Source organism: Arvicola amphibius, chromosome 4 (genome assembly GCF_903992535.2).
Source record: "Arvicola amphibius chromosome 4, mArvAmp1.2, whole genome shotgun sequence".
Lineage (NCBI taxonomy): Eukaryota > Metazoa > Chordata > Mammalia > Rodentia > Cricetidae > Arvicola > Arvicola amphibius.
The window spans coordinates 54,020,602-54,037,101 of NC_052050.1; the positions used below are offsets into that span (position 1 = coordinate 54,020,602).

The 16,500-nt window shown below is 45.2% G+C and overlaps 2 protein-coding genes across 2 annotated transcripts; both read right to left on the reverse strand.

Annotated features, from left to right (window-relative positions):
• Positions 1–573: 573 nt before the first annotated feature.
• Tmem220 (transmembrane protein 220) lies at positions 574–11,776 on the reverse strand. The gene is made up of 6 exons (XM_038327446.1): positions 11,637–11,776; positions 11,195–11,224; positions 7,646–7,706; positions 6,677–6,800; positions 5,415–5,474; positions 574–1,723 (listed from the first exon to the last, which is right to left on the reverse strand). The coding sequence occupies exons 1-6, from the start codon at positions 11,727–11,729 to the stop codon at positions 1,588–1,590; spliced, it is 504 nt and encodes a 167-aa protein (XP_038183374.1). The 5' UTR covers positions 11,730–11,776; the 3' UTR covers positions 574–1,587.
• A 1,991-nt stretch (positions 11,777–13,767) lies between these two features.
• LOC121677174 (spindle and kinetochore-associated protein 2-like) lies at positions 13,768–14,134 on the reverse strand. Its single transcript, XM_042055004.1, is given in 2 exon segments — positions 13,768–14,007; positions 14,009–14,134. Coding segments are annotated over 2 exon segments (366 nt in total).
• Between the last annotated feature and the right edge of the window lie 2,366 nt (positions 14,135–16,500).

The window sequence follows — 16,500 nt, forward strand, 5'->3', positions numbered from 1 at the left end:
TTTTGGAAGTCCTGGTCTGGAAGAACCCCTGATTAACAGCAAGTCTCCCTGTGCTGAGATCATTCAGTCTTGCCTCCAAGAACTGCAAAAACTCTCACGGAGAGAGCAGTGTAACTAGTCAACAAAGTCACCGAAGCCCAAGAGCAGGTTGCACAACACAGAAAATGGACCGACAGTTCCCATACACATCTTATTTATACAGAAATAAAACCATAAATAATGAAGAGAAAGTTTAGCCTCCATGTTGGCTAGCCTTAACTACAATGACCTGCCTAAAAATAAATAAAAACTATTCCATGGATAAGGACCAAAGACAAGTCAGACCAAAAGTAGGAGGCATAGATACTGGGAATGGCCCGAGTCTTTAGAAACCTCAAATCTCATCCCTAGTGACTGCTTCCTCCAGCCAGCCATGCCACACGTTCTAGCCTGCCCAAAAAGGGCTGCCACCTGGGGACCATCCAGGCATATGGGGGCCATTCTCATCCAAACCACTCATCTGGTTATGGAGTTTCATTCCAGCCTAGATAAACTAGGCTAATTAAATAATCTAACATACTCAAATAGTCACACTTTAAAAAGTAAATACAATATATTTTATTTAGCTTAATTTATCTCAAAATTATTTTTCAGCATATAATCAGTATAAAATACAATCTGTGTTTATGTCTCTAAACTTTATTGTTTTGTACTGGAGCACAGTCTCCTGACTCTAAACTGTTCCAAATACTTCATGCATGCGCACATACGGACGTCATTCCAAGCACACAACTTTTTCTGCCAATTGAGTACCTGCTTCTAAAAGTACAAAGTTATGAATTTACTTCTTTGGTCACCCTGCCCACAAGCCAAGTGCTCAGTAACATGTGGCTGCTCTGGATGGTGTCACCCTACAGTGCTCTCAGTATAGTCCCATCAATATTCATTAAAAGAACATAGATTGCCATCTTATTTTTCACTGAGAATAAGAAATTATGATTAATATTCCCTATCCATCTTTTCTATATTCCAAATTAATCTTTTCCATACTTTCTTTAATTTCTACGGTTTTCTACTTTCATTGAAAGACAAGCCTATCATTTGACTCACCTGTTTTAGAGTCACTGAGCCAGGGATTACAGTCTTTTCCTGAATTCACCTCTATGTCCGCATATTTCCCAACCTCTGCCCCTTCTCTGTAATCACAGACAGCCCTACATAATCTTCTCGGGGTGCCTCACGTCTGTTCGGTTGCAGTAACTAAGGAGATCTGACACCCTACATATACATGAGGAAATATCTAGCCACCAGGAGAGTCCTGGTTTTGCCCCAGTCACATAGCACGAAGGCTGAATTCAAGCTCAAATTTCTGCTCAGTGCCTGTTCCGCTGCTGTGAGAGAAGAGGCCTCTGGAGACTCAGGCCTCACTTCTTGTCTGTCCAGTCTTCATGTTGCAGGCGGTCCTGTTAATTCTCAAGACTTTGAATCATCTCTAGTAGTCACTCAGATTTCTTGAAATAAACCACGAAACTGTTCTATTTCCTGGATTATTTGTACCTAATGTGTATAAAATACTGAAAATACTAATTTAAACGCTATTGGGTTCATCTAGATGACTGTCTTGCAGTGAGCTGGCCAGGAGGACCGCATCTCCTTGTTTCTGTATACGTAGACCCATGAAACGAATGGGAAAAGAGCAATCGCAGCAGCAATAGCCAAGTACATTCTTCCACCAACTGGATTCCTATAAAAATAAAAAGTATTATAAAGTCCAAGATAACACTTTGCCTTGGAAATATGCATGAAGTTTGAATTGGTAAAATATTACATCTTACTAGGTTCCCTTTATTGAAACTAATATTTTGTACAAAATCTTTATATACTTAATCTTGATATATGTTGCAAATGCCTTTTCCCACTCTGTATTTGAGGAATATTGATTAATTAGATGATACTAAAATGAATCTTTTAGTATCATCTTTTTATTTTTGTCCCCTTGTAAGAAATCTTTCCCTCCCTGAGACTGCTTGCTTGAGGCAGGGTCTTACTATGGAGCCCTTGCTGGCCTTATATTTGTTATGTAGCTCAGGCTGGCCTTGAACTCATAGCAATCTTCCTGCCTCTCTCCCTGAGTGTTGGTGTAAGATGTAGCTAGCACCCTGCCCAACTTTTCCAGGGTCTTGAAGACACTGTTGCTTTCTCTAGAAATTTTGTTGTTTTGTAATTTTAAATTAGATTGATAATCCACCTGGAAGTGATTTTTACAGTTCTTTTTTTTTTTTCATAACAATAAAATCTTTAAAAATAAAGATTTTTGCCCTCTGTGCCTATGAGTGAAATTACTACAATTCTATTCTTTTTAATGTTTTTGGTAATTTTGTTGTAGAGGTTCTGCCCTCAGCACTTGCGTTGGAAAGCGGCCCCTCCTTCCTGCTTACGAGGCATTTGCTAATGGTCAGCACTGTCCTTCCTGTATGTCAGTCTTCGTCAGCTGTGCCATCCAGGTCTAGAGTTGTGTTGTAGGGAAAATTTAAAAAAAAATAAAGTCCTACTTAACAAAAAGATTGAAAAGTGATGAAGTAAACTTCCAAGACATAAGGAGGATCCAGCTTAGTGAGGAGGGGCTCAAGGTCCCCCACCCCCACAACAAACCCTAGGGAGTTTACTGTTGTTGGGGGAGGGAGAGTCAGCTTTCTTTAAGGGTGTGGTCCCTGGTAGGTTGGCCATGCCCCAGTGAATGGCCTCAGTCCTGGTGATGCCATCCTGTGATCCCAGCTACTCAGGAGACTGAGGTAGGAAGATTGGAAATATAAGACCAGCCTGATAGTTCAAGGCCAGACTGAGCAACTGAGACCTTGCCTCAACATAAAAAATAAAGAAATCGGGATATAGCTCACTGGTTGAACAAATGCCTTAGCATGCACAAGCCCTATATTCAGTCTCCAGTACCTGAACGATAAATGAATAAATTTTATAAATCAAGTCTAGAATAGGAATCCCCTTAAATGCCTTACAGTATTGTTGATAACCTCTTTAAGTCAACTGAATGTTTTCGTGGATTTGTTGACTTCATCTAGGATTTTAAGTACAATGCACAAAGTTGTTTGCAATGCTATCCAAGGACTCGATTCATTAGCGAAGTCGTATGTTCTCATTTACCCCTAACGTTTCTTTTATCCATGCCTCCTCAGGATCCTGCTCTTGTATGTATACGTAAAATAAATATGTATTTATTTTAGGTCTTGCCAGGGCTTATTCATGTGGTAATTTTAGAGAGTCCTTATTTGGCCTTATTGGTTCTCTTAGCTTTGTGTGTCAGTTTTTCATTTAATTGCTTTTTGCTTTAATGCTTATTTCTTGTTTCGGGGGGCGTTTAATTGGATGTTCCTCTAACCTTGAAGCCTAGCTCATTTATCCCAGGCTCCTCATCCCTTCATATCAAATATGTACTTAAGTTCAGAATTTACGTCTGAGAGAGGTTTTAAACTGCATTTCATAAATGTCAGAATTACCCTTTCAGTTCCAGGTGTTTCTGACTTCCGTTATGCTTTCTTTTTTTGGAAGCAAATATCCTAATTTCTAAATATACAGCAATTGCCTTATTATATTGTTGTTAATGGTTTCTATGTCAATTACACTATGCTCAGAGAATATACTTTGTAGGATATAAGTTCTTTGAACTATGTAGGGGGTATTTTATGGCTGAGCCTATAGTGGTTTTTGAAATAATGTGCATGTGAAAAGAAAGTGGATTCTGCCAGCCGTGTGCATGTGAGCACACGCGCGTGCGTGCGTGGTGTGTGTGTGTGTGTGTGTGTGTGTGTGTGTGTGTGTGTGTATGCCAGAGGTTGACATTGACTGTCTTATCACTCACTGTCTACAGCTGTTCTAAGATTTATTTTTATTTTGTGTGTATAAGTATTTGCCTACATGTATGTAAGAGGATCATATGTGTACCTACCTGGTGCCCCTGGAGGCCAAAAGCGTATTGGATCCCCCAGGACTGGAGCTATGGACTGTTATGAGACATCATGTGGGTGCTGGGAACTGAACGCAGGGCTTCTCCAAGAGCAGCAGGTGCTCCTAGCTGCTGAGGCATCACGCCAGCCTCACTGCCCACCTTTCTTGAAGGCAGGCCCTCTTACAGAACTCAGAGCTCACAGATTGGCTAGGCTGGCGGGCCGGCAAGCCCCCAGGACCCATCAATCTCCAGTCTCTTAAGCACTGGGGTTACATGTGTGCACAGATCTACCTGGTTTTACATGGGTGCTGGGAATTTGAACTTGGGTCCTCAGACTTTCACTGCAAGTGCTGTCAGCTGACCCGGTCGCACCATGTTGGGCTGCCATTTGATGGGGACTAGTCAAAATTCCTTCCCGCTACTATCCGATATGTTTCTCCTTTTAGTTTTTTTCCAATATTTTCAATTTTTTTCATTCACATCTTCATATTCTTTATTATATTTCTAATCCCACGCCTTTACCCTGGCAAGAGGTATTTTTGTCGAGGCTGGTCCTTGCCAAAGTACTTTAACAACAGCTGAGCCATCATCTTTCCCCAGCCCCAGATTCTTCCATCCATAATCATGAGTCCTGGAGTGTTCACGAGGTCTAGTTTCTTACTGTGTAAGTAAAACCTGTATCTACACTGCCTTTGTTTGTTTGCATTAATGGATAGGAGAAGTGTGCTAATGTCTCACAAAGTAATTGTGAATTTTTGTTTTTAACTGGCAACATTATTGTATCTATTTGAGGTGATGTTATTGGGCATATGCACATTTAGAATAGCTGTATCTTCTTGAGGAACTGAAGGTTTGGCCATTAACAAGTGTATTCCGTCAGGTATAGAGGCACATGCCTATAATCCAGGAAGATCAAGGGTTCAAGGTCATCCTCTGCTACGTAGTGACTTTGGGGCCAGCCTAGGCTACATGAGACCCTGTTATAAATAAATATGTGTGTGCATGCACATACACACATACACGGCTGGCAGAATCCACTTTCTTTTCACATGCACATTATTTCAAAACCACTATAAGCTCAGCTATAAAATATCTCCTACGTAGTTCAAAGAATTTATATCCTAAAAAGCATATTCTCTGAGCATAGTGTAATTGACAGACACCATTTAACAACAATGTACATTTGGAAATTAGGACATTACTTTCAAATACATTTGGCCCCAAACATATTTATGTGTTAGGAGTGCTTTGCCTACATATATGCCTGTGCATCTCTTGTATGCTTTGTACCTGTGGAGGCCAGAAGACGGCATCAGATCCCCTGGGACTGGGCTAACAGGTAGCCAGCTATGAGCTACGCTGTGGGTGCTTGAAATTGAACTCCGGTCCTCTGGAAAAGCAGCAGTGATCTTAACCCCTGAGCTGTCTCTCCCGTCCCTAAGCCCTTGATTTTTAACTGATGGGTTGAACTTACTTTGCTGAGCTGTGACACAGTGCCATCCAGGCTGTGATGATCACCAGGCCAGACAGCTCTCTGAAAAACACCATGTTCCACATTATGAAGTGACTGTCATTCCCCTGCTGCGTGTCATTAGGAGTGGTACAGCCCTGAAAGCAGCCTGGGGGTCATTTGTCATTAGTTTTGAGCTTTTAAAGATGTCAGTGCTTTGCAGGGGCTCAAACCAATACAAACTCTAAGCAGACTGAGCTAGCTGGGGAAGATTGCAGGGAGAATAAGGGCTCGTGGTATTAATCAGACTAGTAGTGTTGAGAGGATTGTGCTCATGGAGTTGTGTGTCAGGTGGGTGTGGCTCTTGCACTGGCTGAATAAGCATATTGTCACTGCCACTGGAGGCCCCACTTTGAGTCTACCCTGATTCCTGGGCTTCACACTGGAGATGACAATCCATTTAGTATAAATCCCCATCTGCAGACCCAGCCTGGCCACCTCTCCAATTTACATAGGCTAGGGTCCAGAGCAAACCACACCTTGTCAGAGACACCTAACATACAAGCCTCTGGAGCATGGAGCCAGCAGACACCAGCAGCGGGAAGAAAGTGAGTGAAGGTCTCTTAGTAAGACCGGGAGCCAAGCAAAGGAAGGTCAGAATAAGTGGTTCTGACCAAGGGGATACACCAAACAAGGCTGGCAGAGGTTGACTCAACTACTGACTTCTGAGGTGGCTGATTGCACTTGCACATTAGACTCTGGCCTAAGAGTAATTCAGAATGTCACCAGCTCATCAGACTGGAACATTACTGTACTGTGTCCTTACTAGTTATGGGGGGAAAGGGTGTGTGTGTGTCAAGCTCCGTCTGCCCGGCAGTAATGTGGAATTGGTAATGGCTGTGAGAGCTGTGATAGAGAAGTCCAAGAGACCACCATTTACTGTACTATGCCCTTCCTAGTTACAGTGTGTGTGTGTGTGACAGAGAGAGAGAGAGAGAGAGAGAGAGAGAGAGAGAGAGAGAGAGAGAGGATCCACCTGCCCAGCAGTAATGTGGAATTGGTAATGGCTGTGAGCTGTGATAGAGGAGTTCAAGAGACAATGCTGAGTTTGAATCCTGGCTCCACCATTTCCACATTTTCTTCATCCTATAATGGCTGTTAATGACCTTGCTCCTCCAGGTACGTTTTGGGGGGAGTGAAACCATCATTGTGCACAGGCAAGTTGCTGTTGTAAAGGATTACTCAGGTCTGCCCCACCCCTCCAAAGAGCAAAAGTCACTGCTCACCTGCCTTCTTCCTCGTTTAGGATGCTCTGCTGTGCATGGCGCAAGAAGTGGTATGCCAAGCTGCTGGCCCACAGCACGCAGAACAGCATGTGTATCACAGACACACTCTTCCAGATGAAATTACCTACAAGTACACATCCTGCAGCTGTTAATCAGGTTGAATCCAGAAGCAGGCTCTCTTTTACTTGCTTTATGAGAATTACTAATTTTCTTGGGAGAGCCACCCTTCCCACACCACTTGCCCATCACCAGCCCCTGGCCTCAGCACTCTCTGTTGCTTAGCTTAGTGGAATAATACATGTAAGCTTACGCAAGGAGGCATAAAGCATGTTCTTGCTTGTAAGGAGCTTGCCCTTACTGGGGTGCACATAAAAGCATGCCGTGTGTGGCTGTAAGTACCATGCTTCGGGAGATTGGAAGGAGCAACATATACTAGTGAAAAAAAGTAGAGGTGGTTACAGACATGACAAGCACTTTCCATACACAAGTGGCAGTTCGTAGACATAGATTTTGAATAAGTTTCAAATAAGAAAGTGGTTAACAGGAGTGGTGGTGTTCTAAGAATGTGCAAAGTAAAGGGGTTGATCTGGATTAGAAGATAAAAAACAGCTAAGAGGCAATGATTGCCCGAGTCTGAGAAGGTAAGATCACCACTGCAATTGATGCCCACTGGACACCAGCCGGAGGCTTAGGAAGTCAGTGCAGCGACTAAACCCATCTCCCTTAGGAGCTAAATCTCATACACAACAATCAGCCCAAGAGATCTCGAGTCACCATTGAGGAAGGCTAGTACGCCAAGACCTTGGGAAGTCTCCCTAGGGTGGTCTAGCTAAAGAGGAGCTCCTCGTTATGAGAAGGGAGCGGAAATGCCTGGAATCCCGGTTTTCTCTTGGGAGTGGGCCAGGTAGATTCTCACCATTCTAAGAACTCTGATTTGCTGAGCCTCCATGGAGAATCCACTGTTCATACCTGTGACAAGAGGATTAAACCCAACAAGCAGGGTAAGCAATGCAGGGATCATGTACACCACCTGTCAGCAAAAAGGAGACGGGAAGGTTAGGAAGTGTGCCCAAACTGGGAGTGTAGCCCAGTTGTAGAGTGTCCTCATCCCCAGCACTGAAAACGGGAGTGTGCTCAACATGCAGCACGTTCGGAAGATCTAGCAAATAAATGTGTGATCAGTGGTCACCAAGCTGTGCGATTTTCCTGTTTTAGTTGTCACCGAGGATGTGATAACGCCTGCTGTTATGACCTCATCACCACATCAGGCTGTGATTTTTTTTTTTTACCTCCCTTAGTCAGCTCTTCCAAGAAACACTTTTCATCCCCAAGATGTAGGTCTGAGCAGAGTGTTTAGTCACCGTTGGCCTCCCAGTCTCTCCCAAGCAACTTCCACACCCAGAATGACCTTCCCCACCTGCATAAAAGAGCATTCTCTGCAAAACAGAGTGGGAGCAGTTGCAAATGGCCAGATGGCCCTGCTGGGCTGGACCTCACAGATCATGTGACTCGGTATGCCACCTCTGCAAGTGAAGTCACAGGAAAGCATCCAAACTATGTGTGGGTCTGATGTGCCCAGTACGAGACCAGGCTCTTCCTTTTGGAAAGGGAGTTGGAAGATCAGCCCTAAAGAAACCCCATTCCCAAGCCTCATCATAACAGACTCTGGTTGCATGCATGTGTGTGTGTGTGTGTGTGTGTGTATGTGTGTGTGTGTTTCATAAAACCTGGAGACTTTCGAGTGAGGTGGCTGCTTGCACTGTTTAGAGCAGGAACCTTCGGTTCTGAAGAGCAGTCTCTTCAGAAGTTATCAGAGCTGTCTGTCTTAAGTGACCAGTTTTTGAGCCCAGCAAACATTTGGATCACAGAGTCGGCATTTGGATCCATCTTTCCTGCTCCATCCCAGCTCACGACTGGAGCCAGTTGGTAGCTGCAAGTCAAGTTGTCCCTGACAGATGGACAGTCACGCTCTTTGAGGGAGACCTCCACTTGCCAGTCTTTAGCATGAAGGAATCACCTGGGGTCTTGTTTAAATGCAGGTGCTGACTGGGGAGTTCTACAGGAGGTCTCAGCATTCTGCCTTTCTGACAAGTCCCTGGAGGGGCCACTGCTGCTCTTCTGAGGACACTTGGGTCAGTCCGCATGGAAAACTATGACTCGGCTCCCAGGAGTGAGACAGACCGGGATAGAGAGAATTAGAGACAGAAGACAATAGGCAAGCACACACCATACAATATTCAATTGTGCTCTATGAGAAATGTTTGGCATAGATTTTTAAAATGTGCATCCAAGTGCCTGGGTATCTGTCTTACCAGATTAAACAGCCTTATTACAGTGTCTTATACACATATGAACAAATTTATCCTTTAAACTAAGTAAGTCTCTTCTGGCAAGTGTGATGTGGTAATCCTTATTAAAATGCTTTTCTCTGTCTATAATGGAAGATGAAAATAACTGGGGGCAGAGAGAATGAAAAGAACGGCTTCTAGTACACAAGCTAAAACAATGCTCAGCAAAGATACAAACCCAGTACAATCCACTTATAATGCTCTTTTCTGTTGCTGTTGGGATTTAATCAATCTAATTAGTTTATTGTTTTACAAGTAAATGAGTGCCTGTCTGTATGTACCTATGTGTGTACAATGTATGTGTTGTGGTCAGAGGACAACTTTCTGGGGTTAGTTCTCTCATTCTACTTTTATGTGGGTCACCAGGACCAAAATCAGTTTGTCAGGTTTTGGGGCGAGTGCCTCTACTCACTGAGCCATCTTGCCAGTCCTTTGTTGATGTTTAACAATGGAAAACCTGAAGGTATTATAGCACTCACTTAACAGAACTTAATTCAGTGGCATCGTAGAGTACCCTGGACTCATTTCTAATTCTTGTCTACTGCAAAACTATGTTTTCAACTTCTTTGGCAGCTAGAAATGGTTCATGTCCAGAAATAATGTTAGGTGATGTCTTCCAGCGTCCCAGTAAATTACATACAGAGCACGGTTGCTTAGGCATCAGATTAGGACCTCAACAACGTGGCGTGCTCATTTGTGAAAACTGAAGAGCTCCTGTCCAAGGGGCTCCTTGGAAACCATTTTCTCTGTAACTTAAGGAATGAAAGCCCAGGAAGAAAACCGTCTTACCCCGGCTTTGATTCTTATTACATTAGATTTACTTCTCTGGGACTGGGGGTCTGGAGCCACAGCAACCGTTCTGTAAACATGAGGGCGGCTCAGAAGAGAAAGCCCGAGCTGTCTGTGCCACTGCTGACCATCAAACAACCTCCTGAGTTTCTTAAGTGACATGTTCTGTATTTTTATAAACTATTGTTGCAATCCATATCCCATTATTTGCCTCTGTGAGCATCCTATACAAATAGCCTCCATGAACAAGAGGAAGCAGGGACCATGGGAATGAGCTGGGTGAAATCCTAGTCCCCGGAGCCCAGAGAGTATTGTGCTATTGTTCATCTGTACATCCGTTCATTCTGCACTTTCCTCGGGAGGATTTCTATGAGGAAGCTTTTGTAAAGGCTCCTAAGAAGAGAAAAGAACGTGTCTTTGTCCTCCTGGAAGCTGGCTGCACAGAACACAAGCCAAAGGAGTTGTTGCTACAATGAGAGTTCAAAGAAAAGATGGTCAGATCCTCTGGGGGAGAGGCAGAGTAACTGCTTTTGGGTGAGACAGCATCTGAGGCACTTCCAGAAACCTCGACAGACGGCAATGCACTAGGAGCAAGACGCAGTAGTGATCATTTCTGGACTGGACTTCAAAGGCCATGCTGGAAATGTGGGCGGGGCCGTGCTACGATGAGCCTAAAGACCAAAGAGAGGCTCTCCAACTTAGCTTGAGGAATAACAAATGTTTAGAAGCAGACAGTGATATGCAGGTGACCTAGGAAAGGAACAGGCGATAGGAGGCAGGCACAAGAGTTAGAAGGCTGTCAGAGGAAGTGAGGAAGGGCTGAGTGGAAATGAGGGAGGACGCCCATCAGAATGTGTGGCCTGTTTGCCATTATCCATACACAGGTGAGGTGGAACGCTCAGGCACCGGGTACATAACTATCTCTAGAGTGGGTTTGGTTGAATTCCTTTTTACTTTTACCTCGGATGGCATCTCAAGGCAGTGATGTGCAAAGCTGCCTAAGTAGTTCTGATGAGAACAGAAATGGCTGGGTCAGCAGGAGGACCGGGCTGGGGAAGGAAAGGGGTGTTGAGGAGCGGTATGATGGCACAGGTGGCTATTTGCTCCAGTCTTTTAGAGATTCATCGTGACCTTGGATTGTCATGACTGGTGACATGATTGTCGAGGGGATGAGAGTTGCTTGGAAAGGCTTCCATGTCTCCAGAAAGTTCAGAATTTACCCCACCGGGAGCAAGTTATATTATCACAGCGATTTTCCCCTTCAAGGAGAAAAATTTGGAAAACAAGCTCACGAGTGTTGGTTTTTCAGGTTTTAGGCAAATGCCGCTGGGATCAGAGGCACAGTTGTGTCAAATGGAGGAACATAGTAGCTCATACTCACCACCCAGAACTCTGCATCTGGATCATTCACCTAGAATGTCAAAACATCAGGATGTTAGCTGACATTAGACCCGAAGCGCCCTATGTCTGGTCTGACCTCATATTTACTATTCATTGCGAAGAGCCTGGCGCTGCAGTGAGCTCAGCGTACTGAACACCTGCCAACTAGTCTAGGGGTCTGTACAGGCACAGAAACCCATTCAATCTCACGGGAACTGAAGATTCGGAAAAGTGCCCGAGTGGCAGTTCTGGGTCCCTTTCTGAGAAATCAGCCGCCAGGTCAGGCTCTCAGTGTGTTGCTTAATCACACGAACTTATCCGTGTTCTGGTAGAGAGGGTTCAGCAGTCTCGGGAAACGGAAACCCCGGTTCTGCTCCACCCTGCGAACTGGCTGCACCGGCGTCTCCGCGGTGCCGCTGCCCGCCCTCCTCAGCCCGTCTGACCTGCACCACAGCGGCCAGGGCGAAGAAGGCCGACATGAGCAAGTTGCAGGCCCGCCACAAGCCGGGAGCCCAGTGAGCCCCTGTGGTCGCCATTGCCTGGAAGCGGGAGGAGCAGGCGTGGCCAGAGGCAGGGGCACGGCTAGTGGGGCAGTACCCAGAAGGAAGGGCGGGGTGCAGAGGGCTGAGGCTGGGCTCGGCGAGGGCAGAACTCAAATGGCGGGGGCGGAGCTAGAGGGGCAGGACTCAGATGGCGGGGGCGGGGCTAGAGGGGCAGGACTCAGGGGGCGGGGCGGGGCTAGAGGGGCAGGACTCAGATGGAGGGGCGGGGCTAGCGGGGCAGCACTCAGATGGTGGGCGGGCATTCCCTTGTCCTAGGACGGTCTCTCGGTGCCCACAGCGGAGAAGTGTGGCATCGACCTTGCTGTGCTGTCTTCCTTGGCGTGCCCTGGAGGCAGGGTTGACGCTGTCCCCATTTTACTGTTGGAAAGTGATTCCTACAGGGTCCAGGTGACTTGCTGAGCCTTGCTAAGGTCGCCCAGTTGGTGGAGAGATAGAAGGAAATCGGATTTGAACTCTTGTAGAGAGGTGTACCTCCAAAAGCCTGCGTCCCCTAGGCTAAGGCTGTACTTTCTCATACTTAAAAAAAAAAAAAAAAAAAAAAGCAAATGAGAAAAAATAAAATAAACACAAAAAGAAGTGAAGAATAAAAAGGGAAAAGAAGTGTTTATGTGTGTGTATGTGAGTGAGAGAGAGAGAGAATGCTCCAGTTCAGTTTTCCTTCCTTCCTTCCTTCTTTTTTTCTTTCTAATGTATTACTTTCCATTTTTGTTTTGTTTTGTTTGAATGAAGGCCTCACTACACACCCCCGGCTACCTGGAATTCACTATGATAGACAGACTGGCCTTGAACTCAGAGATCTTCCAGCCTCCAGTGCTGGGATTAAAGGCCTGCACCACCATGCCTGGCCTTTCAGGTTAGTACGTATGTGCTTCTTTCCAAAGCTCCTGTACTTTCAGAGCCAGAAAAGGGCTGTGATAATTTCCTAAGTGAAGGACAGACACAGCTGTTCATCAGCTAGCCTCTTTCTTCTTCGTGCAAGCTCTCTTACCATAAAAGATATTTACATATTATACACATTTCCATTTCCCTCCCACCAGCAAAACCAACATTTCCTACACTCATTTGCTCACCCACTTCTTAGAGAGAAAGGTACGACAGTATCCGCAGCTCTCTGCTCGCCTGCTTCAGCCTGCTCTGTTGTGTGAGCTTCCCTTCTGACAGCGCTTCTCTGGCTTCATTTACACACCCACACACGCCTCATCAGTTTTTAGTCTAAACAGTCTCCGTCACCTCAGATCCTGCACTTGGGGTTTGACTGTCCCCCTTTCCTTTTGACTAAATGTCTTTAAACTGCTCAGAAGGATTTTCCCTTCTGCTTCATTCTTGAGACCAGGGTTCCATGTCGGAAACCAGCTTTGACAAAAATACCACTTATGGGGTAGGAGCATGGGGATCAGATACGTTAATAAAGAGCACGAAGAAGTGAGTAAAATAATAAAACAGAAACATAGGATACTACCGGGAGGGAGTTCCAGTGAACACTGAAATTGCCTACCTGCATTTAAATTTTCTATATGCTTTTATTCCCAATATAAGGGGGGGGGGGAAGAAGGCAACAAAAGACTTCTTTAACATGATACAAAGGACAACTCAAACAGTTACTTGCTTCAATATTTTGAGGCATCAAGTCATTAGCATTCTGCTGTTTAGGCAGCGAACCCACCCTAGGCCAAGTATCTTGAGTATAGCCATTCGCTGTGTTATTAGGTCAAACCCCCTATTACAAAAGAAGTAGCAGAGTATGTTTGCATAACCTGTCATCTGTCAGAATGGAGTGGATCTACCTGTATGCGCCATCTTAATGTCAAAAGCACTAAGTAACCACATCCTGAGTCAGGATATATGGCCCCGGTTGTTGTCAACAATTCTGAGCAACCTCAAATTCTCTGACCTTCAGACAAGTGGAAATAGGCTCACATTTTTGGGCTTCCACAGTTTTGCAACCTATGGGACCTAACAGATGACCTCTTGAAATAAGGGATTTCTCTGGAGCAGTGGTTCTTACCTTCCTTTATAAGTCTGCCATGTGAGATTTTAATCGCTCTGTCACAGCTTTCTCTTCTTCAGTCAGTAGAGTCAGCTTCAGGTCTGTTTGCTTTTGTAGTTCTTGTACCATGGTCATTGTCTTGCTCAGAGTAGCACAAATGCGGCTCTTGTTCTCTTTTTGCTCAACAGAAAGTGGCTTACAGTGTGCACACAAAGCTTGATATCGAGACTTTATTGCTGATAATTCCTTTAAAATTTCACCTGGAGTTTTCCTCTCCTGCTGAATCTGGGTGATTAGTCTTGATTTCATACTCCAGCCTATATTGAATGTAATCCAAATCAGAATCAGCTTTCTGGAACATCAGTTCCAGCTTATCGACCTCTGCCTCCATGTTGAATAGTTGACATTCCTGATGGTTCTTACCTTCCTAATGCTGCGACCCCGTTATCCAGTTCCCCATGTTGTGCTGACTCCCAACCATAAAATTATTTTTGTTGCTATTTCATAACTGTAATTTTGCTACTATTATGAACCATAATGTAAATGCCTGTGTTTTCTGATGGCCTTAGGTGACCCCTGTGAAAGGGGTCACAACCCAGAAGTTGAGAAACACTGTCCTGGTGTGGGATGTCCTTCTGTGTGCGGGTGGCCGGGAAACAACAGCGCAATCTCTGTCTATGCTGTCCTTCAGGGTTTTGAGATACACAGTAAAGATTTCCAGGAAATGCTGCTTTCCCTCCCTGTATGACCTAGGGAGGCTTAAGGGGTCTTCTGTAAGGTGTGGTCTCATTTATCCAAGGGCTGAAAGAGGGATTCCTTAGGACCTGATTGACACCACTTTTATCACCTCTTAGATATTTGGAAGACCAAGAGAATTTTCCACCCACGATCTTGTCCTTTTACACTAATAAGATAAAGGACCGGTGTAGACAGGAGATTAAAACTCATCTTGACTTTGGAGTTTAAGGATTAGGCTGTTGGAACCATGAATGTCCACAAGATGGCGGACTTTCACTGCGAACCAAGTCCCTGGGAGCGGAGGCTGCGCCTTCCCTTGGATCTCCCTGGAGAGGTGTGATGTAGATTTCCAGGGTGGATATGAATTTGGAGTCAGCCCTGGGTGAAGAAATACAAATAGAGTTTTGTACCAGAACCTTTAACATTCAAGCTGAGGCGCCGCGAGGAACGAGCTAAGTTTTGCTGCGCTATTGGCAGAGCTTAAACCCATTTGCTACCCCAAGATTCCAGGAAAACCAGAAGAGATTGTAAAACGCAATTCCCCAAGCAAACAAAGATGAGAACAACTGTCGATTGCTGAGTCTTTATGCAAGACCGAGGTAGCTTTGGGCATCTTAACACCACCTCAGATTATGCCTCTGTATATCTAAACTACTCCCAGGAGACCTGAGCTTCTCCGGTGCCCCTCTCTTCACGGATGACACCATCACGATCATGTACACAGTTGCTCTTTTTGTTAGTGGTGTAAGGGTGCCTTCGCAAATTACCATGAAAGCAAAGAAAGGATTGTCTCATAATTCTGGAGTCTGGAAGTACAAACTGAAGGTGTCAGCAGGACCACATTCCCGGGAAAGCACTTAGGGGAAATGTCTGCCTTGTTCTTTTCTGGTTTTGGAGGCTCCTTCTGGCCAGCTCCGCCTTGTAAACTCTGTCTTCCCAGTCTTCCCTGTGTAGGCACCTTCTCTCTGCCTTCATCCTTTTAAAGTGTATGTGTGTGTGTGCTAAGGTGTGCTTGCTGGAGCCAGCTCTCTCCTTCCACCATACCAGGCTCTGGGGTTAAACTCAGGTCACATCAGGTTTGACAGCGAGCACCTTTACTCAGAGTCATCTTGTTGTCCCCCTCCTGTCTTCTAGGTAGACCAATCATGGGACTCAAGATCCACCTGGAGAATCCAGACTGATCTCATTTCTAATTATCAAGTTGATCATATTTTCAATGATTCTTTTCTTTTTCTTTTCGTTCTTCAAATAAGGTCATGTGCACAGACTTCTAGGGCTGAGGGTAGACATATCTTCAGCTACCGTCCAGCTTGTTAACTGTAGAAAACTATCAGTCCCTCCCTCCTCCTTCCTCAGGCAGCCCACCTGTGATTCTGGTAGACCTTTCAGCATTGTCACCCCATCTTCACTGCTATACCCCCCAAAAGCTGCTTATGTGCCCTTCTAGGCCCCAGTGAGCACCAGGCTGGTTTCTCTCTTATTGTGGACTGTGTTGAGTTCCCCCAAATGCATATTCTGGCTATATGGAGACAGGGCTTTTAAGGAGAGAGTTAAGTGAGGTCGCTAGATCGGGATCCTAATCTATAGGACTAGTGCTTTACAGGAAGAGGGTTCAATACAAATATCTACACATCTTTCTCTCCTCCTGAGAGAGCCCAGAGAAAGCCACAGGAGGGCCTGTGAGCAGGAGGCTGTGTACAAGTCAGGAAGAAAGCGCTCTCCAGCCGTCAGCCCTGATGGCATTGAGAACTCCCAGCTTCCAGCAACACATGACAATAACTGTCTGTTGTTTGAGCCGCCCCGCCCCACATAGTACCTATGAGGGTAGTCAAGCAAAAAGAGACCCATGTTCTGAGCTTGCTCTCACCCACATTGCAACCACTGATCGCTACAAGACACAAATCTCAAACTTCTACATAAAACCACCCCTCCTTCCTTCTCAACCTCTTTCATCCTTTCTTCCTTCCTCCCTTTGGTCCTCCTTCAGATTGATGCAGGGCACTGCTCTGGACATCATCA